At 36.3% G+C, this 23,944-nt stretch overlaps 1 protein-coding gene across 8 annotated transcripts in view; it reads left to right on the top strand.

Moving 5' to 3' along the window:
- Nucleotides 1-13,213, top strand: part of CEP70 (centrosomal protein 70) — a 113,602-nt gene extending 100,389 nt beyond the window's left edge. For all 8 annotated transcript variants that reach the window (XM_059162753.1, XM_059162751.1, XM_059162755.1 and 5 more), the window contains 5 exons: nucleotides 6,950-7,096; nucleotides 7,276-7,444; nucleotides 8,349-8,463; nucleotides 9,703-9,782; nucleotides 12,521-13,213. In XM_059162753.1, the coding sequence (XP_059018736.1) occupies nucleotides 6,950-7,096; nucleotides 7,276-7,444; nucleotides 8,349-8,463; nucleotides 9,703-9,782; nucleotides 12,521-12,582 (573 nt within the window). In that variant the 3' untranslated portion in view covers nucleotides 12,583-13,213. The remainder of the gene's footprint in view (nucleotides 1-6,949; nucleotides 7,097-7,275; nucleotides 7,445-8,348; nucleotides 8,464-9,702; nucleotides 9,783-12,520) is intronic.
- The last annotated feature ends 10,731 nt before the right edge of the window (nucleotides 13,214-23,944 follow it).

The following is a 23,944-nucleotide window of genomic DNA, read 5'->3' as shown; positions in this document are numbered from 1 at the left end:
TGAAACAGTCATTAAAAATCTCCAAACAAACAAAATCCCAGGGCCAGACGGCTTCCCGGGGGAATTCTACCAAACATTTAAAGAAGAACTAATTCCTATTCTCCTGAAACTGTTCCAAAAAATAGAAATGGAAGGAAAACCTCCAAACTCATTTTATGAGGCCAGCATCACCTTGATCCCCAAACCAGACAATGATCCCATCAAAAAAAGAGAGCTATAGACCAATATCCTTGATGAACACAGATGTGAAAATTCTCACCAAAATACTAGCCAATAGGATTCAACAGTACATTAAGAGGATTATTCACCACGATCAAGTGGGATTTATTTCAGGGCTGCAAAGCTGGTTCGACATCCGCAAATCAATCAATGTGACACAACACATCAATAAAAGAAAGAGCAAGAACCATATGATACTCTCAATAGATGCTGAAAAAGCATTTGACAAAGTACAGCATCCCTTCCTGATCAAAACCCTTCAAAGTGTAGGGATAGAGGGCACATACCTCAATATTATCAAAGCCATCTATGAAAAACCCACTGCAAATATCATTCTCAATGGAGAAAAACTGAAAGCTTTTCTGCTAAGGTCAGGAACACGGCAGGGATGTCCATTATCACCACTGCTATTCAACATAGTATTAGACGTCCTAGCCTCAGCAATCAGACAACAAAAGGAAATTAAAGGCATCCAAATTGGCAAAGAAGAAGTCAAACTATCACTCTTCGCAGATGATATGGTACTATATGTGGAAAACCCAAAAGACTCCACTCCAAAACTGCTAGAACTTGTACAGGAAGTAGTAAAGTGTCTGGATATAAAATCAATGCACAGAAATCCATTACATTTCTCTACACCAACAACAAGACAGAAGAAAGAGAAATTAGGGAGTCAATCCCATTCACAATTGCACCCAAAACCATAAGATACCTAGGAATAAACCTAGCCAAAGAGGCTAAGAATCTATACTCAGAAAACTATAAAGTACTCATGAAAAGAAATTGAGGAAGACACAAAGAAATAGAAAAATGTTCCATGCTCCTGGATTGGAAGAACAAATATTGTGAAAATGTCTATGCTACCTAAAGCAATCTACACATTTAATGCAATCCCTATCAAAATCCCACATATTTTTTTCAAAGAAATGGAACAAATAATCCTAAAATTTATATGGAACCAGAAAAGACCTTGAATAGCCAAAGGAATATTGGGGGGAAAAAAGCAAAAGTTGGCGGCATCACAATTCCGGACTTCAAGCTCTATTACAAAGCTGTCATCATCAAGACAGCATGGTACTGGCACAAAAACAGACACATAGATCAATGGAACAGAATAGAGAGCCCAGAAATAGACCCTCAACTCTATGGTCAACTAATCTTTGACAAAGCAGGAAAGAATGTCCAATGGAAAAAAGACAGCCTCTTCAATAAATGGTGTTGGGAAAATTGGACGGCCACATGCAGAAAAATGAAATTGGACCATTTCCTTACACCACACATGAAAACAGACTCAAAATGGATGAAGGACCTCAATATGAGAAAGGAATGCATCAAAATCCTTGAGGAGAACACAGGCAGCAACCTCTTCGACCTCTGCCGCAGCAACATCTTCCTAGGAACATCTCCAAAGGCAAGGGAAGCACGGGCAAAAATGAACTATCAGGATTTCATCAAGATCAAAAGCTTTTGCACAGCAAAGGAAACAGTTAACAAAACCGAAAGACAACTGACAGAATGGGAGAAGATATTTGCAAACAACATATCAGATAGAGGACTAGTGTCCAAAATCTATAAAGAACTTAACAAACTCAACACCCAAAGAACAAATAATTCAATCAAGAAATGGGCCGAGGACATGAACAGACATTTCTGCAATGAAGACATGCAGATGGCCAACAGACACGTGAAAAAGTGCTCCATATCACTCGGCATCAGGGAAATACAAGTCAAAACCACAATGAGATACTACCTCACACCAGTCAGAATGGCTAAAATTAACAAGTCAGGAGATGACAGATGCTGGCAAGGATGCGGAGAAAGGGGAACCCTTCTACACTGTTGCTGGGAGTGTAACCTGGTGCAACCACTCTGGAAAACAACATGGAGGTTCCTCAAAATGTTGAAAATAGAACTGCCCTTTGACTCAGCAATTGCACTACTGGGTATTTTACCCTAAAGATACAAATGTAGTGATCTGAAAGGGCACGTGCACCCGAATGTTTATAGCAGCAATGTCCACAATAGAAAGTCCAAAGTCCAAAGTCCACTATGGAAAGAACCTAAATGTCCATCAACAGATGAATGGATCAAGAAGATGTGGTATATATACACTATGGAATACTATGCAGCCCTCAAAAGAAATGAAATCTAGCCATTTGTGACGACATGGATGGGACTATAGTGTATCATGCTTAGCAAGATAAGTCAAGCAGAGAAAGACAACTATCCTATGATCTCCCTGTAATGAGGAAGTGGTGATGCAACATGGGGGCTTAAGAGGGTAGGAGAAGAATAAATGAAACAAGATGGGATTGGGAGGGAGACAAACCATAAGTGACTCTCAATCTCACAAAACAAACTGAGGGTTGCTGGAGGGGGGGGGTTGGGAGAAGGAGGGTGGGGTTATGGACATTGGGGAGGGTATGTTCTTTGGTGAGTGCTGTAAAGTGTGTAAACCTGGTGATTCACAGACCTGTATCCCTGGGGATAAAAATATGTTTATAAAAAATTAAAAATTAAAAAAATATTTTTAGTTTCTGTTCTCTTTAATCTTCCTTCCTTCCTTTCTTTTTTCTTTCTTCCTTTCTTTCTAGAGAAAGAGGGGAGGGGCATGGCGGAGAGGGAGAGAAAGAATCCTAAGCAGACTCCATGGAGGCACAGAGCCTGACACTGGGCTCAATCTCATGACCCTGGAATCATGACCTAAGCTGAAATCAAAATTCAGATACTTAACTGATTGAGCCACCCAGGCACCCCTGATCTTTAGATTTTTTTCAGTAACTAATATATATATCATGTTCATGATGTATTCTGTCATGTTCATGAAGATGTGATTCAGTAACAGTATTTGTCAATTAAGTAGAATTGCATGAAGTGTAAATGATACAGAAGATATCTGTAAGAATATATTGCCTTATTGCATGAAGTATAAATGATACAGTAGATATCTATAAGAATATATATTGCATGAAGTATAAATGATACAGAAGATATCTGTAAGAATATATAAGGTTTATGAATTGTACCTTTTTTAATACTCTCATATGTCCCAAGGAACTTCCTAATACATAATGTGTGCTCAAAATTTGTCAAAAGAAAGAAGCAAAATAACAAATTCCAAGACAGCAAAATGAAGATGATGATATTGAATTTAAAAAAATAATAAAAACATACCTGTAATTGATGAGAGAATCTTCTCATTCACCTAATTTCTTCTTCCCTTTTTATATAGGGATCAGATAGAGCTATAAAATAGAAAACATTTTAATTGAGTGATAGTGTTAGATTAATATACCTATCGTATAGACCTGAGTCTCTTCAGTTTATATCTTAGCAGAAGGTAAATAATTAGTAGTTAATTATGTAAACCATGGTTAATTATGTAAATCCAGTCACCGCTTGCTAGGGGGTTCTCCCAATAGAAGGAAATGGTGCTAACCCCACTTTAAAAAGATTTATTTATTTATTTTAGAAAGTGCACGTGAGCAAATTGGGGGAGGAATAGAGGAAAACAATACTGGAGCAGAGTCCCTGCTGAACAGGGAGCCCAGTGTGGGGCTTGATCCCCATGACCCATTAAATCATGACCTGAGCCGAAACTGAGAGTCCCGCACCTAACTGACTGAGCCACCCAGGTGCCCCATCATGCTAATCCCACTTCAATTCCTCTCAAGGAAGATGGGCTAGAACATGCCCAGCCTTCCCAAGAGAAGGTTAAAAACTAGAAGAGAAAGGAGACAAAAGAAAGAATCAGATGAATAGATAGTTACTGATGATTTACTATGTTCAAGGCATTGGGGAGGTAATCAGAAAAGATGAACTGGGTGGCTTAGTCAGTTAAGCATCCAGCTCCTGGTTTGGCTCAGGTCATGATCTCGTTGTTGTGGGATCAAGTCGCTCATTGGGCTCTGCACTCAGCATGGAGTCTGCTTCACATTCTCTCTCCCTCTCCCTCTGGTTCTACCCCTGCTCATACTCTCTCTGTCAAATAAATGAAGTCTTTTTAAAAAAGGAACACAAGATTCAGACTAATTGGAGAGATAAAACTTACTAAAAAATACAAGATAAAATTTAATCATTTAAGATCTCATTAGAAGAAATGAATGTTATAAAAACAGCCCACGAAAGGGGGCACCTGGGTGGCCCAGTCTGTTAGGTGTCTACCTTTGGCTCAGGTCATGATCCCAGGGTCCTGGAATTGAGCCCCCCATCTAGCTCCTTGCTCAGCGGAGAGCCTGCTTCTCCCTCTCCTTTGCCCCTACCCCTGCTTGTGCTCTCTCACTCTCAAATAAATAAACTCTTAAAAACAAAAACAAAAAAAACTGGCCCATGATGAAGTGCCAAGTGAATGAGGTAGATGACTTGTGCTCCACATTCTGGACGAGGAAATCCCCCCAAGAAAAGCTTTGCTAGTGGTGGTAAGTTCTTGCTACTGTATAGTAGCAAGACACTAGAAGACGACAAAGAGTAAACTCTGTAATTAGAATATTCTGAGGACCCCTGAGAGGAATTTAGTGGCTCTGCCACTGAAGTAACTCATCAATTTTAGGCGGTGATTCAGATATTTATTACTGCACAATCAGGATCCAAATTGAGAAACTATGTTAAGTTCTTTGTGGCCTCATATGGAAGGTTTTCTTTATTGTAGTAGCCTTTAAGGTTGGGACAGCCATTAGTTAGGCTAGGACAGCCCAGATTAGTTTTTTTCTTAGGATAGATTTGGCTTAAAAGAGAAGGATGGGAAAGGCAGAAAGTGCTGTCTGCTTTCTTCCTTCTGTCTTCCCAGGGAAGTTGAGCTAGACATTGCTTTCCCAACCCAGTATGCTGTTGTACCTTGTGGCTTTCCCATTCCCCAGTGCTCTAGAGGCCTGCTGTATAAAGACAGGACATTGGTTGTACATCTACATCTCCACAGCTGAGCAATGTGGAGAACAAAGGAGACCCTTTTTTAGATTTTTCAGGGCTTGGTGGACTATGCTACAACCATCCTGTCACTGCCAAGTAGACCAGAACAGTTCTTTATCTTAACTATCTAATACTTTATTCCCAAGCAAAATTTATATTTGGTGTGCTTTTTACTGAAGACCGTTTCTTTATAATCATACCTTGTTGGTGGTGCATTGGTCAATTAAAGTATTTATGCTGCAACTTCTTGACTTTTTCAAATTCTAATGGCACTTACTGTTTAAAACATTCATTTGATACTGATGTATTGCATAGAATTGCTGAAATAGTAATTGCCTTCTTAACAAATGAGAGGTAACAGATAACAGTATGTAAGGTCCGGGCAGTCACTGGAGAATGATAAATAAGTTGAGGACAAAAATAAGGAGTTGGAAAAAGAATTTCCTATACTTCTTTCTGTATTTTAGGATTGCACTAATACAGTAACCACTAGCCACATTTAGCTTTTGATCACCTAAAATACACTAGTCTCAATTGAGATGTACCGTAAATTTAAAATATCTACCAGATTTAAAAGACTTAGTAGAAAAAAATAAAATATTGATTATGTATTAAAATGATAACATTTGGATATAGTGGATTAAACCAAATATATTATTAAAATTAATGCTACCTATTTCTTTTTGCTTTAAGTGTGGGTGCTCAACAATTTAAAATTACCATGACTATAGTGGTCCTTTAATAAGCAATGTAATGGGACAGATGGTAGCTATACTTGTGATGAACATAGCAAAATGTATAAACTTGTCAAATCACTAAGTCATATATCTGAAACTAATGTAACATTGTGTGTCAACTATAGTATTAAAAACATAAGTAAATAGAATTACTCTGACTTACATTTCTTTTGGACATCATTGTTCTAAAGGGCCAAGCACTGTTCATGCACATAGCAGATGCTCAGTAAATGTTTATCAGTTGACCAGTTTTAAACTTCCAGTAGCTTTGTCCTTTGTGCACAGGTTAAAAAAAATTAGGAGAACCTGTCTAGGTCAAAAGGATTAAGTAGGCTGTCAACAAAGATTAAGTAAAATTAATTTGATTTAGAATCTTTTTAACTATTTTTTCAAATTAAAACCTGCCTAGAAATAAATGCTATAATGGATGAATATTGAAAACATTATCCTAAGTGAAGGAAAGCCAGTTACAAAAGGCCACTTACTGTATAATTCCACCTTATGTGAAATGCCTAAAATAGGCAAATCCATAGAAACAGAAAGTATGTTAGTAGTGACCTAGGTGCTGGGGATAGGAAAGAATGGGGAATGGCAGTAAATGTATATGGGATTTCTTTTTGTGGTGATGAAAATGTTCTGAAATTAGATAATAGTGATGGTTGTACATCTCTCTGTAAACTGAATAAAGTTACTGAATTGTACACTTATAGAGAATGAATTTTATGTGAATTATATCTCAGTAAATCTGTTAATAGAATTATTTAAGGCCAAAATATAAAGGATAAGCTTATTTTTTATCCATCAACAGTGCAAAAATAATTACTTAAATAACATAAACTACTAATACATAATATCATTACTTTAAATATCCAGATTTGAGATAATCAATATATCATGTCTTTTTGAAGCCCTGTATTTACCTGGAGAAAACAAATTTAATAGACTCTTTCTAAACTGGCAATGGTAGTCAAAAAAATACTGATGATAGTTTATATATATTAAACCTGCCTGAATAATATATTTTATTAGCATTGTTACAGAAACTTTTTTAAGGTCAATAATACCATGTTTTTTCTTTTGTTATAAAGGATTTGTATAAGTCCTTGAAAATACTATCTGCAGAACTGGTGCCTTGGCATAATTTTAAAAAGCAGGATGAAAATGAAGGTATCAAAATTGAAGATCTGTTGTTTATAGTAGATACCATGTTAGAAGAAGTTGAAAATAAGGAAAAGGTAATGATTAATACTTAGTAAATGTTTACTAAAATTTTAATGTAATCTTATCTTAAAAACTGATAGTGAAACAGATACTGATTTTATTCTACTAAGATTCTTTTTCTCTTTTTAAAGTTTTTATTAAAGTCTTGGGATTATTTTAATATGTAAATGGTTTCTCCCTCTCTTTTGGACAGGACAGCAATGTGCCAAACTTAAAAACTTTGCAAGCTATTGTTTCTCACTTCCAAAAGCTATTTGATGTGCCTTCTTTAAATGGAGTCTATCCTCGAATGAATGAAGTTTATACTAGGCTTGGAGAAATGAACAATGCTGTGAGAAACCTCCAAGAACTCTTAGAATTAGGTGATGACTTTTGTCCTTTCTGGCCCCTGTTTAAGAATTATTCCTAGAGGGACGCCTGGGTGGCTCAGTGGGTTACAGCCTCTGCCTTCAGCTCAGGTCATGATCCCAGGGTCCTGGGATCAAGACCTGCATTGGGCTCTCTGCTCAGCAGGGAGCCTGCTCCCCACCCCCACTGCCTGCCTCTCTGCCTACTTGTGATCTGTCAAATAAATAAATAAAATTAAAGAAAAAAAAAAGAAGAAGAAATTCCTGCAGCGCCTGGGTGGCTCAGTGGGTTAAAGCCTCTGCCTTTGGCTCGGGTCATGATCCCAGCGTCTTGGGATCTGCCGCCTCTCTGCCTACTTGTGATCTCTGTCTGTCAAATAAATAAATAAAATAAATATTTTTTTAAAAAAAGAATTATTCCTAATAAACAAAAAGTAGGTTAAAAAATTGAAAAGTAAAAAAACTGAGGATAACTAAAGCATAAAATATTTGATTTAATGATGATGAAATTCTCTTTTAAAATATCCTTTTAGGGACACCTGGGTGCTTTTGTCATTAAGCATCTGCCCTTGACTCAGGTCATGATCCCAGCATCTTCCCTGTTTGGTGGGAAGCTTGCTTCTCCCTCTCCCCCTGTTTGTATTCCCTCTCTTGCTGTGTCTTTGTCTCTCTTCAAATAAATAAATAAATCTTTTTTTTTAAAGATTTTATTTATTTATTTGACAGAGATCACAAGTAGGCAGAGAGAGGAGGAAGCAGGCTCTCCAAGGAGCAGAGAGCCCAATACGGGGCTCGATCCCAAGACCCTGGGGTCATGACCTGAGCAGAAGGCAGAGGCTTTAACCCACTGAGCCACCCAGGCGTCACAATAAATAAAATCTTAAAAAAAATAAAATATCCTTTTCTTTCTCTCTTTCAGATAGTTCATCCTCATTGTGTGTGTTGGTGAACACAGTTGGAAAATTGTGTAAACTGATTAATGAGAATGTGAATGAACAGGTTATGCAGGTATTGGGACCTGAAGACCTCCAAAGGTATTTATTTTAAAAAGTATCTTCCATAGTGCTTGGATTGGTGAAATTAAAGACTTTCAGAACTTCATAAGTTATTTACCTTTCCTGTTTGGGTTAGCGTCTTTTAAATAATTTGACAATCTAAAATAGTCTCACACCTTATTGATGGAGAGAATGCCAAGCATTTTCAAGATAAAAAGGGATTGTAGGGCCTGTAAGTTTATATAGGGTGAGTCAGGACTCCAGCATTATTGCTATAAGCATGTTTCCAAGGGAAAGTATATATGGAGAAAGTCATACCTTGTTAGCAATTTCATGTTAGTGTTCGGAATATATGAACAAGTCCTATTTTTAGTATACTACCATAGATCATTTAGTAATTGCTAACAATGTATTATTTGATTAGAAGATAAATGTTAAGGAGTTTTTTTTAAAAGCTAGTCATCTCTAAAATAAAACCTGATTTTTAAAAAAAAAAGGAAACATAGTTATACCTAAAGCAACTCTTCCACCTCCCCTCAATTTTATATTGTAACATATATACATATACCACCTATTCCACATATTCCGCATGTTTTCTAGGAATATCTGACACTTGAGTTTTCTGATACTTGATGCTTTTAAAAGGAACATATATCTCACTATTGGTCTTTTTCCCTTTCCCACATTTACACATTTACACATTTCCCTTTCCCACATTACATTAAGTTTAATAAGATACAGGATATGAAAAACAATTTTTAGAAAATGTTAAAAAGCAAGATCTCTTGGGGCGTGTGGGTGGCTCAGTCAGTTAAGTGTCTGCCTTCCGCTCAGGTCATGATCCTAGGGTCCTGGGATCGAGCCCCACATTGGGCTCCCTGCTCAGCAGAGAGCCTGCTTCTTCCTCTCCCTCTGCCTGCTGCTCTGTCTACATGTGCTCTCTCTCTATCTCCCTGTCAAATAAATAAATAAAAATATTTAAAAAAAAAAAAAAGGAAGGTCTCTTAAAAATTCTCAAGCTTTCCACATTAGGAATGTTAAATAAATATAACTTTGGAACACATGTTTACACTGATAATAAGAATTTTTTTTTTTTTTTTTAGAAAAGTCGTATTAGATGAAAAAAGACCTTTTTAAAAGGACGGATTGCAGTAAATGATTATTAAATTTATATTGAAGTTAGGAAATTTCTTTCCATTTTGAAAATGTTTTATTTCAATCAGATGTAAGAACCTTAAGTTGGAAATTCAGTGTAAACTGTGCATTTTTCTTTAAAAGCATTATCAACAAACTGGAAGAACATGAGGAATTTTTCCCAGCATTTCAGGCATTTACTAATGATCTACTTGAAATCTTAGGTAAGATCTTTGTTGGTAGTGGTTAAATTTCGAGTCTTAAGAGGTCAATGGGTTTGAGAGATGAGTGTTCCTTAGTCGCTGTATTAGTGCTTTTACTTAGAGTGTTTTGGTAGAAGGTGTCTAAAAAACACTAAAAGTTCTGGAAGTATACTGCTAACTTGTAATTAGAGTTGGTTGGGGTTGGTCTATAAAAAAGAGAAGCACATAGCCTTGAAAGAGCTAAGGGCTGCCTTTATTTTGAAACTGTAAAATGAGAAATGGTATTTCTCTGGGTAGGCCCAGTTAACCCTGACTCTGGCATGGCCTAATGAGAAATCTTTGTAGGATTTATGATTTTGAAGGTGTTTAGTTTGGTTTTTTTTCTTCCTTTTTTTTAAAGATAGAACTTACCTACTGTGTTTTTTTAAATATACAAATTAAATTTCTTAGGTGGTAAGAAGTAATCTAAGGTAAACATCTGTAGAAAAAAAGAAATAAATCTGTATAAGGGAGAAGATACATTTGTATTCTCAGTCAGATTGAGGGTTCTATTATTAGTATTATCTTTTAAAGGGGAAAAAATGTAATTTGCTTAGGAATCATAGGCAAAATAGTGACCCAAGGCTCTCATTTTAAGTGTGATTATATATGGCTATAAAAGTAATTTATCTTACTATTAAGAACACTTTAAGGTTTAAAGTGATTTATTCACTGATGAATTTTTTTTCTATATAATTCAATTGAAAGATTTTTTTTTTTTTTAAAGAATGCCTCGTTGACATAGGAAATTAAATTAGAAGAAGAGGGGTGCCTGGCTGGCTCAGTGAGAAGAGCGTGCAGCTCTTGATCTTGGGGTTGTGAGTTCAAACCCCACGTTGGGCAGAGAGCTTACATAAAAATAATAATAAAATTAAATTAGAAGAGGAAATGAGGTTTAGTAGAAGATAAGGGAATGAGTAAATTAAAATTTGGTAAGAAGATGAATAAATGAAAAGAAGCATCTGACTAGAATACCTGCCCTGGTAAACATAAAGGAAGTTTTGTGGCCAGTTTTATGTAGACTGTGGAAGCAAGGGGGACAGTGACTGTGCATTAGGCATGTGCATATATTTGAAAAGAACATAGCAAGGGGAAATGTAATTTGAAAGCTAAACTTAAAATGAGACATGAAATTGTAGAAATGTGTTGCCTCATATCCCCAAGACCCTCATTTCATAAAATAATGTGATTTTACATGCTTTGGGGTAGCAGTTAAACAGGGAGGTTCTTCTCATTAGTAAACATTTTAATAGGTGCACAGGTAACACTTGTTTTAGAATCCTTCTACAGAAACTTCCTCTCAGATATTATGACACTCAGCATGGTTCATTGGGGATCATTTACTTCAAGAAGCCATGTCTCCCTGCATATGAGCTCTGTATTTATGTCATAGTTGAAATTCTGGAATTAAAAATAACACTTAACATTGGGAAAGTTAAATCTGGCAAACATAACTATGTTTATTATTACTAAATGTCATTTTAAGCATCAACTACAGAATGTTGAACTGAATACTAGATGTGGAGAAGGACTTTGTTGTTCTCATATAAGGGGTGTGATTAGCTGAGAATATTCTCATATTAGCTCAGATCCTTTTCAAGTTTCATTTATAAGGCAGATACCTCATTTTTAGTGAGAATACAGGTACGATTTCAGAATGGGGTTCAGGGATTAACTTGATCTTATTATGATGCAAGGTGTGAATCAAATTTTCTGTTGTAGATTTGCTTATATTTTTTTCTGATATCTTGACACTTTGTAAGTGGATCTAGATAAGTATTCTGACTAAAGTCAGGAGCTTGAGTAGCATGGGCTATACGTTTAGGTTAAAAAAAGCAACCAAAATTCAGCTAAACATGGAAGAAGAGAGGTGGAATCTAAGGAAGCATGTTTTATATAGAGGAAAATGAGTTTATAAACTGTGGCCTATCAGAATAAGGTAGAAAACAATGGTAAGAATCTAGAGAACTTGCCGCTGTCACTTGTAGGGTTGGAGCCTAGATAATGAGAGAAAAGGACCTTGTTTATTCAGCGTCCAAAAGCTTACAGACAGTGAATTTAACAGGCTGAGTGTAAGAAGACAGTTTCAGAAAGAGAAATCAAATTCACAAATAATCTGGCAGAGAAGAACCCGAACTAGTTGATCTCGTAAGCTGGACCAGCCTAAGCTCTACAACATGTTGCATCTGAGATTTGTACTTTGCCTCACACTTTTTACTAGGTAAATGTGTTTCATCCTAAAAAGGTAGACCTATGAATGATCCTGCTAATGAGAAATTTTTCCAGTAGAATTAAGGAGAGGACTACCTTCTGTGAGAAAAAATCATTAAGTGCTCAGATGGGACCCAGAACAGAGACAGCTTTTACCCAGGATTTCACCACGTGGGCTCACCCATGTAATTACATAGATTTAAAGCGGCAATAACATCACAAACGTGGCCAGTAGGATTGCTTAATAAGGGCACACTGCTGATGAGATTAATATCAGAGTCAGAGGATACTTGAAGGTATATGGTAGCTTTACAAACAGATGCCCTGTGAAGCAACTGTGTCTGAATCAGTGACACTCTTATTATCACCATTAGAGAAAAATTTCACATGCATTAAAGTGCTAGTGTTGCCTTTGCATTTGAGATTTGCTTTGCTTAGAAATTCTCATTTCATCTGAGCCTATCACTAGATAAAGCTACTCTTTTCTTATTCTTGTTTTTCTGTTACAGAAATTGATGACTTGGATGCCATTGTACCTGCAGTAAAGAAATTAAAAATACTTTCATACTGAAAACAAATCAAATCATTTTTACTGTGTAAATTGCATTCTTACCATTCTGAGTATTTTGTAGGATATTGCTTTGAGATAAAGGTTATAAATGTATTTACTCTCAGAATTCATCCCCTTCTTAGTATTGGGTCCTTCCCATCTATATTTTCATTAACTTTGAGATTCTTATATAGAAAACATTGTAAGCTAAAGTGGTAAGCATTTCTTCAGTGCTTAAAGTTTAAGACTGTTTTAAAGTGTAGTGTATGAGTAAAACAGAAACTCAGATTGCAGATAATAAAAAGGTTGTATTTAGGTTGAGGTTTTAGTGACCTTTTTGATTCTGGGAACAAGGATTGCCTGTGGCTCTCTTGAATTCAGCCAATAAGAACCTTCTGCTTCCTGGCAAGGAAATGGCACATTCTGTTAAGATAACCCTCAGGGCACTGCCTTTTCAAAGCAGGAGGAAGAAAAGGATGAAGGAAAAAATGTTTTATCATTGTGTTAGGATAGGAAATGAATTATGAGGTAATATAAATGAGCAGATAGTAGTCTCTCATTTAAAATATCTTTTTACAATCTTGATGTAATATACTTTTTATAAGGACATGAAATCTTAAATAAAGTTTTTGTGAAGAATTTCCAAATATAAGTGTCCTCAGTGACTTATTTATATTATGCACAAATAATGAATCATATTTTCTTACAAGGCTGAGCCTTGCTGCATTTTATTTTATGTGAGAATACTTTCCTTGCTGCCTTCTGCTGCTTCTCTGTTCTCAATATTCAGTCTGATTTTTTAAGGGACCAATGTTACTATACCCCCCCCCATTCTTTTATAAGTAGCAGACTAGATTTAAAATTATTTAAATTGTTTTGCTAGGCTGCAGTTATATTTCTAAACTCTAGCCCAGAATTTGTGAAAGAATCTGTGTCTTTGAGGGTTAAGTAGAAAAAGTGATTGGGTACTCAATAATGTAAATACTCTGAGTTGATTAGATTACTCCAAGAAATTGCTATGAGGCAGTTGGTAAATCTAACATTATATGAAAGGAAGAAATGTAATTTAAAAATTATGTTAATTTAAATTCTGTTAGCTAGTTTAAGAGCCTCTGGTTAGCTCTTAGTTTAAAACAGGTTTTCAGACTCTTCCTCGAGGCCTCAGAGTTTTTTTGGAGGGTCACTGGAGGAAGAACTGCAGATTCTCTCTGTTAGATCTACTTTTATCCAGTTTTATTTATTGAAAATATAAGTACTGCAGTTATTGTTTAGCTCCTTTTTAAACATTTTAATTGATAAATAATTGACTAAGAAGCTATATGTATTTAAACTATACTATTTAATAAATTCTAATACACACACATATATACCTGTGAAACCATCACCACAATCAAAATACTGAACATACCTATCTCTCCAAAAGTTATCTCTTTGCCCTTGGTAATCCAACCCAACACCCTCCTACTCGTAAGCAACAATTGATCTGCTCTCCCTCACTATAGACTCATTTATGAGCATTTTATGGGATTTCATGTAAATGGAATCATACAATTGATTTTATTTATTTATTTTTAAAAGATGTTATTTATTTATTTGACAGAGATGACAAGTAGGCAGAGAGGCAGGCAGAGAGAGGAGGAAGCAGGCTCCCTGCTGAGCAGAGAGCCCGATGTGGGGTTCGATCCCAGGACACTGGGATCATGACCTGAGCTGAAGGCAGAGGTTTAACCCACTGAACCACCCAGGCGCTCCTCATACAATTGATTTTAAAAAGCTTTTTTCTTTTTTGGTCTGGCCTCTTTCCCTCAGCCTAATTATTTTGGGATTTTTGCATGTAGTTGTATTTATTAACAGTTCATTTCTTTTTATTGTATAGTAGTCCATTGTATGAGTCTACCACAGTTTGTCTATCCATTCACTTACTGATGGAAATTTTAGGTATTTTGAGTTTTTTACTACTACAGGTAAAACCACCATAAAGATTCATGTTGTTCAGATCTTTGTATGGACATATACCTGATACCCAGTGTCTTGAAAACTGTTTCATATACTTTGTTCTTTGTTTTGTTTGGGTTCTGGTTGGTAGAGGTAGAAGGGTAAATTTGGTTTCTTTTACTACATCCTGGGAGTGAGAGTTTGCAAATATTAAGTCTGAAAATATATAAAGTTTCTTGGGTTGTCTCTTCATTATTTTTTTCTAATTTTATGGCTCCGTAGTCAGAGTTTTGGTTTGGGGTTTTTTGTTTGTTTTTTTTTTTGCATCAAGTCTTTGGAATGTGCTGAGAGTTTCTTTGTAATTTTCTATGCCATGAAATTTATACATATTCTACATGTTGCTTTAAAAAAAGCGCCTCATCTCTATTTGATATATACTGCCAGTAAATTGTTTAAATCTACTTCATTTCTGTTCATTGTTTTGTCTTCTTGATTTGTTAGTTTATCGGAGATACTGAAATTTCTCTGGATTTGTCAAATTTGTTTTATGTATTTCAAACATATTTACATATACATATAAATTCATAGTTGATAATATCTTCTCAATAACTCTTGCTCCTCAAGCATTTCACTTTGAATGAGGGATTATCCTTTTAATTAATAGCTGTTGGATATTTATTTTCCTTATTTATTTATTTATTTATTTATTTTTTAATTGTAAAACATAACACATGCTAAAAATGGTATAAACCACAAATGTCAAGTATGATGAATGATTATACGTGAGTACCCATGCAACAATCAAAAATATAGAACATCACCAGCACTCCAAAATACAACCACCATGTCCCTTCCTCCAAAGGGTAACTATTAGCTTGACTTATGTTTAGTCTCTTCCTTTTTTTTTTTTTTTTTTTAATATATAAATTGCTTTGCCATTTTTGTGTATGCCTATACCAGGATAGTTGAGTTTTACATGCTTTTGAACTGTATAAAAACAGTGAATCATGTTCTTTTTAGTGTTTGTTCTTTGGTTCAATATTATTTTATACTATTGATCTATGTTTTGTCTGTTGGGCCAGGTTATTTTCATTGGTGTCTAGTATTCCTCTATGAATATTACACAGTCTGTTTGTCTGTTCTGCTGGCAATTGATATTTGGGTTGTTTCTTGTTCCTGTCTGTTGTGAGCTTCTCTGTTATATATATGCATCCTTGTACACTTGTGCGCAAGTCTTCTGGAATCAATATCCAAGAAGTATAATTGCTGGGCCCTAGGGGAAAACACTTAATGTATACTGCCACAGAGGCTATGGTAGCTTGGGGGTTGTACATTGTAGCAGTTTTGATAGGGAATGCTTACCTTCAACTTAAGAAAATGCCATACTATTTTCCAAAGTGATTGTACCAATTTATACTTCCACCATTAGTGTGGTGGTGGAAGTATAAATTTTTTCCACATCCTGACCAATTGTTGGTAAGTCACATTTTTAATTTTACCATTGTAGTGTATAGAGTTATTATTATGGTTGTAATGTTTATTTCTGTGATTGCTAATGAAGTTAAGCATCTTTTCCTTTGTTGGCCATTTGTATTTCTTTTTTGAAGTGCTTAGGTAATGTCCTTTGTTCATTTTTCTGTTGGACTGTCTTTTTATATTGATTTGTAAGAGTTATGTATTTTGGACATGAGCCATTTAACTGTTAAATGTATAGCAAATGGTTTTTGCAATTCTGTGTCCTCTTTCCATTTTCCTATATAGTTGACTGTTGAACAACATGGGGTTTGGGGGTGCCACCCTGCCCCCATGTGGTCAAAAATCTGTGTACAAGTTTTGATTCCTCAAAAACATAACTACTACTAGCCTACTGTTGACCAGAAAGAAGCCTTTACTGATAATGTAAGCAGTCAGTTAACACATATTTAATATGTTCTATATATTCTGTACTGTACTCTTATAAGAAAGTAACATAGAGAAAAAAATGTTAAAAAATGTCATGGGGCTCCTGGGTGGCTCAGTGGGTTAAGCCTCTGACTTTGGCTTGGGTCATGATCTCAGAGTCCTGGGATCAAGCCCTGCATTGGGCTTTCTAACTCAGCAGGGAGCCTGCTTCCCTTTCTCTCTCTGCCTGCCTCTCTGCCTACTTGTGATCTCTCTCTCTGTCAAATAAATAAATAAAATCTTAAAAAGAAAAAGAAAAAAATGTTAAAATCATAAGGAAGAGAAAATACATTTATAGTATTACACAGTATTTATAAAAAAAAATCCACATGTAGGTAGACCCATGCAATTCCAACCCATGTTGTTCAAGGGTCAACTGTAGTTTCTTTTTGTGAACTGAAGAACCCAATTTTAGTATAGAGATGTATGGTCTTTATAGTTTAGTGCTCTCTGTCTTATGAAATCTTTCTCTAGTCACAGTTGTAAAGTTATTCTCCTATATTATCTTAGAGTTGTACAGTTTTGCCTTCTCACATTGAATCTAATCACCTGGAGTCAGTTTTGTTTTGTTTTTTTAAATGAAAGTATAGTTGGCATACAGTGTTATATTGGTTTCGGGTGTACAACATAGGGATACAACAACTCGAGGCATTATAATATGCTCACCATAAGTGTAGGTGCCATGTGTCACTATATAGTGTTATTACAGTACCATTAATTATATTTCCCATGCTGTACCTTTTATCCCTGTGACATACACATTCCCTAACTAGAAGCCTGTACTTCCTACTCTCCTCCACCCATTTTGCCCATCCCCCCAAAACCTCTGCACTCTGGCAACTACCTGCTCTCGACTTATGGATCTCTTTCTGCTTTTTTTTTGTTCCTTTGTTTTGTTTTTTAGATTTCACATAGAGGTGAAATCATAAGGTTTTTTCTTTCCTCTGCCTCAATCGTTTCACTTACCTTAATAACTCTATTGGTTCATCTTTGTTATCTTAAATGGCACAGTCTCATTTGTTTTTATGGCCAAGTAATATTATATTGTGTCTATATACCATTTATCAATGGGCACTTGGATTGCTTTTTAAAAAAATTTTGCTTTTAATGATTGTAAATAATGCTACAGTAAACATAAAGGTACATATGTCTTTTCAAATTAGTCTTTTCATTTTCTTGGAGTGAATACTCAGTAATGGATTTACTGGATCATATGGTATTTCTACTTTTAATTTTTTTTAAAGATTTTTTTATTTCTTATTTTATTTATTTATTTGACAGATGAAGATCACAAGTAGGCAGAGAAGCAGGCAGAGAGAGAGGAGAAAGCAGGCTCCCGGTTGAGCAGAGAGCCCATGCGGGGCTCAATCCCAGGACCCTGAGATCATGACCCAAGCCAAAGGCAGAGGCTTAACCCACTGAGCCACCCAGGCGCCCCTCTACTTTTAATTTTTTGAGGAACCTCAGTGACTGTACCAACTTACATTCCCATCAGCAGTGGACAAATATTCCCTTTTGTCCACATCCTTGCCAACACTTGTTACTTCTTTTCTTTTTCATACTAGCCATTCTGATAGCTACAAGGTAGTATCTCCTTAGAGTTTTGATTTGCACTTAACTGATGATCAATAACATCGAGCATCTTTTTTTTTTTTTTTTTTTTTTTTGAGTAACCTTTGCCCAACATGGGGCTCCAATGCATGACCCTGAGATCAACAGTCACATGCTGTACTGACTGAGCCATCCAGATACCCTTGATTTTGAGCATCTTTTCATGTGTCTGTCAGCCCTCTTCATGTGTTCCTCAGAAAAATGTCTGTTCAGGTCCTCTGCCCATTTTTTAATCAGATTATTTGTTGTTTGGTGTTAAGTTGTATAGGTTCTTTAGATAATTTGGATATTAACCCCTTACCAAATATATAATTTGGAAATATGTTCTCTCATTTGGTAGGTTGCTATTTTTTGTTTTGTTCATGGTTTCCTTTGCTGTGCAAAAGCTTTTTTATTTTTTATTTTCATTTTTATTTTTAAAAAATATTTATTTATTTTGAGAGAGAGAAAGAGTGAACTTGCAGGGGGAGAAGAAAGAGACAGAGAGGGGGAGTCTTAAGCAGACTCCTTGCTGAATGCAGAGCCCAACACAGAGCTCCATCTCACAACCCTGAGATCATCACCTGAGCAGAAATAAAGAGACGAAAAGCTTTAAATTTTGATGTACTCCCAGGAGTTTAACTGCTTTTCTTTCCTGTGTCTGAAGAGACATATCCAGAGTAATGTTGCTAAGTCCAGTAACAAAAAGATTACTGCCTGTATTTTCTTCCAGGACTTTTATGGTTTCAGGTCTCATATTTAGGTCCATTTTGAGTTTATTTTTGTGTATCATGTAAGAAAGTGGTCGTTTCATTCTTTTGCCTATAGCTGTCCAGTTTTCCCAGCATCATTTGGCATTCTAGGCTTTAGTAGTGGGTTTATAGTGAAGGTAAATGTATTTAGAGGTCGTTTGACCATCTTCTTTAGTTTTTTCCTAATTATCATTTTTTTCTGTGCTTTTTTCTTTTTTTCTTTTTTCTCTATTACTTTTTTTTCTCCATTATTGATTTAGAAGTTTTATAGTACAGCTTTGCTGATTTTTCTGTTGTTAGTAATTATCTTAAAATTATCTATCTTAGTAATTATCTTAAAATTTTAAATATATATTTAGGGTCCAATTAGCAGACAAACCACATTGCATAGTTAGCAAACAGGAAAATTTAAAACAAGAATTGCTAACTAGCAAAAAGTAGTTAACTACTATAAAAGGGGATAAAAGAGGACTCTAAGAAGTACAGAACAGCAGCTGCAGAAAGCATATACTACCCTCAGGGATAAAGGAGAGTGAAGAAAGAAATTGTGAAATTTGGAAGAATGCCTTCCAACTAGGTTGAGATTGAAAACTGAGGAGAGTTTTAGTGGCCATAGGAAGAAGCCTCCTTGTGGCAAAAAAAGAGCAAAACAACCCAACTTGCTTACTGGTGTTGAACCATGAAGGCCATGGTTATGTGGCGGAGCCCAAGGACAGGAGCCAAAAGTAAACTGTAAGGGGTGCTTCACTAACGGAGAACAGCCTTCACACAACAACCAGCTGGCTGCCATGGAAAACAGCACAACAAAAGAAAAAAGAAAAGCCCCTTTTTCTTTCTCCTCTGGCCTTGCGGTGTCTCTCCAATGCCTTCTACTGGGAAAGCATCAAGCCCCCTGGCAAAGACACAAGTTTGGTGTGCCCTGAATCAAAGCAGGACAAAGATAGGTTGATTTGGAGCTGAGAGGTGATAAGGTAGTATCTGACCCAAATCTATCTATAATTTATTTTTAAAATATAAAACTATATTTAGATTCCTAAATAAGATAAGGACCTGAACACTTTAACTTTCCACTGCACCAGCCTCTTATTCCTTTTTAAATGTTAATACTAGCATTTTAGTGCCACTGTGTTTTTGAAACCAGTTTTTCCAAAAATTTTTGGTTGCTTGTTATATTTTCTAAGCAGTCAAGACTTAGGTTAACATTTTGTGGATTTCTTTGGTCCCCATTGTTTCCCATGTGCCACTTCTGAATATTATACTTTCTTTCTTACTGAAATACATCTCAAGACCATTTTTCAGTTTGATGTTCTCATGTGTTTCATATTTTTTAAATTCCAATTTTATTTTATAATTTTGCCTGTGAGCTTCTTCTAATGGGAATTACCTGCTGCAGGGGTCTCACATGTACCCTGGATGGGCATGGCAACCCTGACAGCCAGTTTTGTGGTTGCCTGTGTCAGGGCTTCTCGTGATTGTAGATTCTGTACCAGTTTTCACATAAGTTACAAGGTTTGGTGTTTCTATACCAAGTCAATTGGGTGTAACCTCAGACCCCGTGTTCCTGTAAGACAGATGAGTTGACTGTTTCCACCCATTGTTGACAGCCAACTCCTTGTCCTCATTGGCAGCCAAGGTGTTTTCTGTTAAAAACTTTCAGGCTTCTTGTCCCTTACACAAGCCTTGCTTCTGTCAGTGTATACTAAAATTCTGCTTCTTATCAACCCTTAAATTTCCTCTTTGACCATCACCAGGAAATTTACCTGTGTTACTTCTTCATCAGCCCTGTTTAAAATAAATGCTATTCATGGTTTAAGTAGGTTTTTCTCTGTGTTTGGAAGAGGAACGATAGGTTTTCGCTTGTTGGCCATCTTAACCAGAAGTTATTTTAGGGTTGCTAATATTCAGGATGTGATACATGATGTATTCCTTTATACATCTCTGATGCTTTACCATTTTCAAGGCACATGTACTTAGTGAACATTGCAAGGCCATTGTGAAGTAGACAGGACAGGCATCAGTTGCTTGATTTTGTTATGAAAACTTGTCACTCAAGATAGAAATCTTAGCAGAAACAAATTTTATTACACATCTTCCATGTACTTAGGATAGTCTTGGATGATGGGGGTTGAAAAGTCAGTTACAATAACTTAGTTCAGCTGGAAGGACAGTAAACAGAAACATTAAAATTCAAATATGAGTAGTTCTTAGTGTGTGACCTTCATAGATAATCTAATAAGCCTTCTTTTTTATTTTTAAAAATTTTTTATAAACATATATTTTTATCCCCAGGGGTACAGGTCTGTGCATTGCCAGGTCTACACACTTCACTGCACTCACCATAGCACTTACCCTCCCCAATGTCCATAACCTCACCCTGCTCTCCCGACCCCCCTCCCCCCAGCAACCATCAGTTTGTTTTGTGAGATTAAGAGTCACTTATGGTTTGTCTCCCTCCTGATCCTATCTTGTTTCATTTATTCTCCTACTCTCCTAACCCCCCACGTTGCATCTCCACTTCCTCATATCAGGAAGATCATAGGATAGTTGTTTTTCTCCGATTGACTTATTTCACTAAGCATGATACCCTCTAGTTCCATCCACATCATCACAAATGGCAAGATTTCATTTCTTTTGATGGCTGCATAGTATTCCTGTGTGTGTGTGTGTGTGTGTGTGTGTGTGTGTGTGTGTGTGTATCACATCTTCTTTATCCATTCATCTGTTGATGAATCTAGGTTCTTTCCATAGTTTGGCTATTGTAGACATTACTGCTATAAACATTTGGGTGCACGTGCCCCTTTGGATCACTACGTTTGTATCTTTAGGGTAAATACCCAGTAGTGCAATTGCTGGGCCGTAGGGTAGTTCTATTTTCAACTTTTTGATGAACCTCCATGCTGTTTTCCAGAGTGGTTGCACCAGCTTGAATACCCACCAACGGTGTAGGAGGGTTCCCCTTTCTCCGCATCCTCGTCAGCATCTGTCATTTCCTGACTTGCTAATTTTAGCCATTCTGACTGGTGTGAGGTGGTATCTCATTGTGGTTTTGATTTGTATTTCCCTGATGCCGAGTGATGTGGAGCACTTTTTCATGTGTCTGTTGGCCATCTGCATGTCTTCTTTGCAGAAATGTCTGTTCATGTCCTCTGTCCATTTCTTGATTGGATTATTTGTTCTTTGGGTGTTGAGTTTGCTAAGTTCTTTATAGATTTTGGACACTAGTCCTCTATCTGATATGTCGTTTGCAAATATCTTCTCCCATTCTGTGAGTTGTCTTTTGGTTTTGTTAACTGTTTCCTTTGCTGTGCAAAAGCTTTTGATCTTGATGAAATCCTGATAGTTCATTTTTGCCCTTGCTTCCCTTGCCTTTGGAGATGTTCCTAGGAAGACGTTGCTGCGGCTGAGGTTGAAGAGGTTGCTGCCTATGTTCTCCTCAAGGATTTTGATGGATTCCTTTCTCATATTGAAGTCCTTCATCTATTTTGAGTCTGTTTTCATGTGTGGTGTAAGGAAATGGTCCAATTTCATTTTTCTGCATGTGGCCGTCCAATTTTCCCAACACCATTTATTGAAAAGGCTGTCTTTTTTTCCATTGGACATTCTTTCCTGCTTTGTCGAAGATTAGTTGACCATAGAGTTGAGAGTCTATTTCTGGGCTCTCTATTCTGTTCCATTGATCTATGTGTCTGTTTTTGTGCCAGTACCATGCTGTCTTGATGATGACAGCTTTGTAATAGAGCTTGAAGTCCGGAATTGTGATGCCGCCAACTTTTGCTTTTTTTTTCCCCCAATATTCCTTTGGCTATTCAAGGTCTTTTCTGGTTCCATATAAATTTTAGGATTATTTGTTCCATTTCTTTGAAAAAAATATGTGGGATTTTGATAGGGATTGCATTAAATGTGTAGATTGCTTTAGGTAGCATAGACATTTTCACAATATTTGTTCTTCCAATCCAGGAGCATGGAACATTTTTCTATTTCTTTGTGTCTTCCTCAATTTCTTTTCATGAGTACTTTATAGTTTTCTGAGTATAGATTCTTAGCCTCTTTGGTTAGGTTTATTCCTAGGTATCTTATGGTTTTGGGTGCAATTGTGAATGGGATTGACTCCCTAATTTCTCTTTCTTCTGTCTTGTTGTTGGTGTAAAGAAATGTAACGGATTTCTGTGCATTGATTTTATATCCGGACACTTTACTAAATTCCTGTACAAGTTCTAGCAGTTTTGGAGTGGAGTCTTTTGGGTTTTCCACATATAGTACCATATCATCTGCGAAGAGTGATAGTTTGACTTCTTCTTTGCCAATTTGGATGCCTTTAATTTCCTTTTGTTGTCTGATTGCTGAGGTTAGGACGTCTAATACTATGTTGAATAGCAGTGGTGATAATGGACATCCCTGCCGTGTTCCTGACCTTAGCAGAAAAGATTTCAGTTTTTCTCCATTGAGAATGATATTTGCAGTGGGTTTTTCATAGATGGCTTTGATAATATTGAGGTATGTGCCCTCTATCCCTACACTTTGAAGGGTGTTGATCAGGAAGGGATGCTGTACTTTGTCAAATGCTTTTTCAGCATCTATTGAGAGTATCATATGGTTCTTGCTCTTTCTTTTATTGATGTGTTGTGTCACATTGTTTGATTTGCGGATGTCGAACCAGCCTTGTAGCCCTGGAATAAATCCCACTTAGTCGTGGTGAATAATCCTTTTAATGTACTGTTGAATCCTATTGGCTAGTATTTTGATGAGAATTTTCGCGTCTGTGTTCATGAAGGATGTTGGTCTGTAATTCTCTTTTTGATAGGATCCTTGTCTGGTTTTGGGATCAAGGTGATGCTGGCCTCATAAAATGAGTTTGGAAGTTTTCTTTCCATTTCTGTTTTTTGGAACAATTTCAGGAGAATAGGAATTAGTTCTTTAAATGTTTGGTTGAATTCCCCTGGGAAGCCATCTGGCCCTGGGATTTTGTTTGGAGATTTTTGATGACTGTTTCAATCTCCTTACTGGTTATGGGTCTGTTCGGGCTTTCTATTTCTTCCTGGTTCAGTTGTGGTAGTTTATATGTTTCTAGGAATGCATCCATTTCTTCCAGATTGTCAAATTTGTTGGCGTAGTGTTGCTCATAGTATGTTCTTATAATTGTTTGTATTTCTTTGGTATTAGTTGTG

This window comes from Mustela lutreola, chromosome 2, assembly GCF_030435805.1.
Source record: "Mustela lutreola isolate mMusLut2 chromosome 2, mMusLut2.pri, whole genome shotgun sequence".
NCBI classification, from domain to species: Eukaryota; Metazoa; Chordata; class Mammalia; order Carnivora; family Mustelidae; genus Mustela; species Mustela lutreola.
Note: the sequence above shows the minus strand (reverse complement) of the source record. Positions and strands in the feature narration are given on the sequence as shown.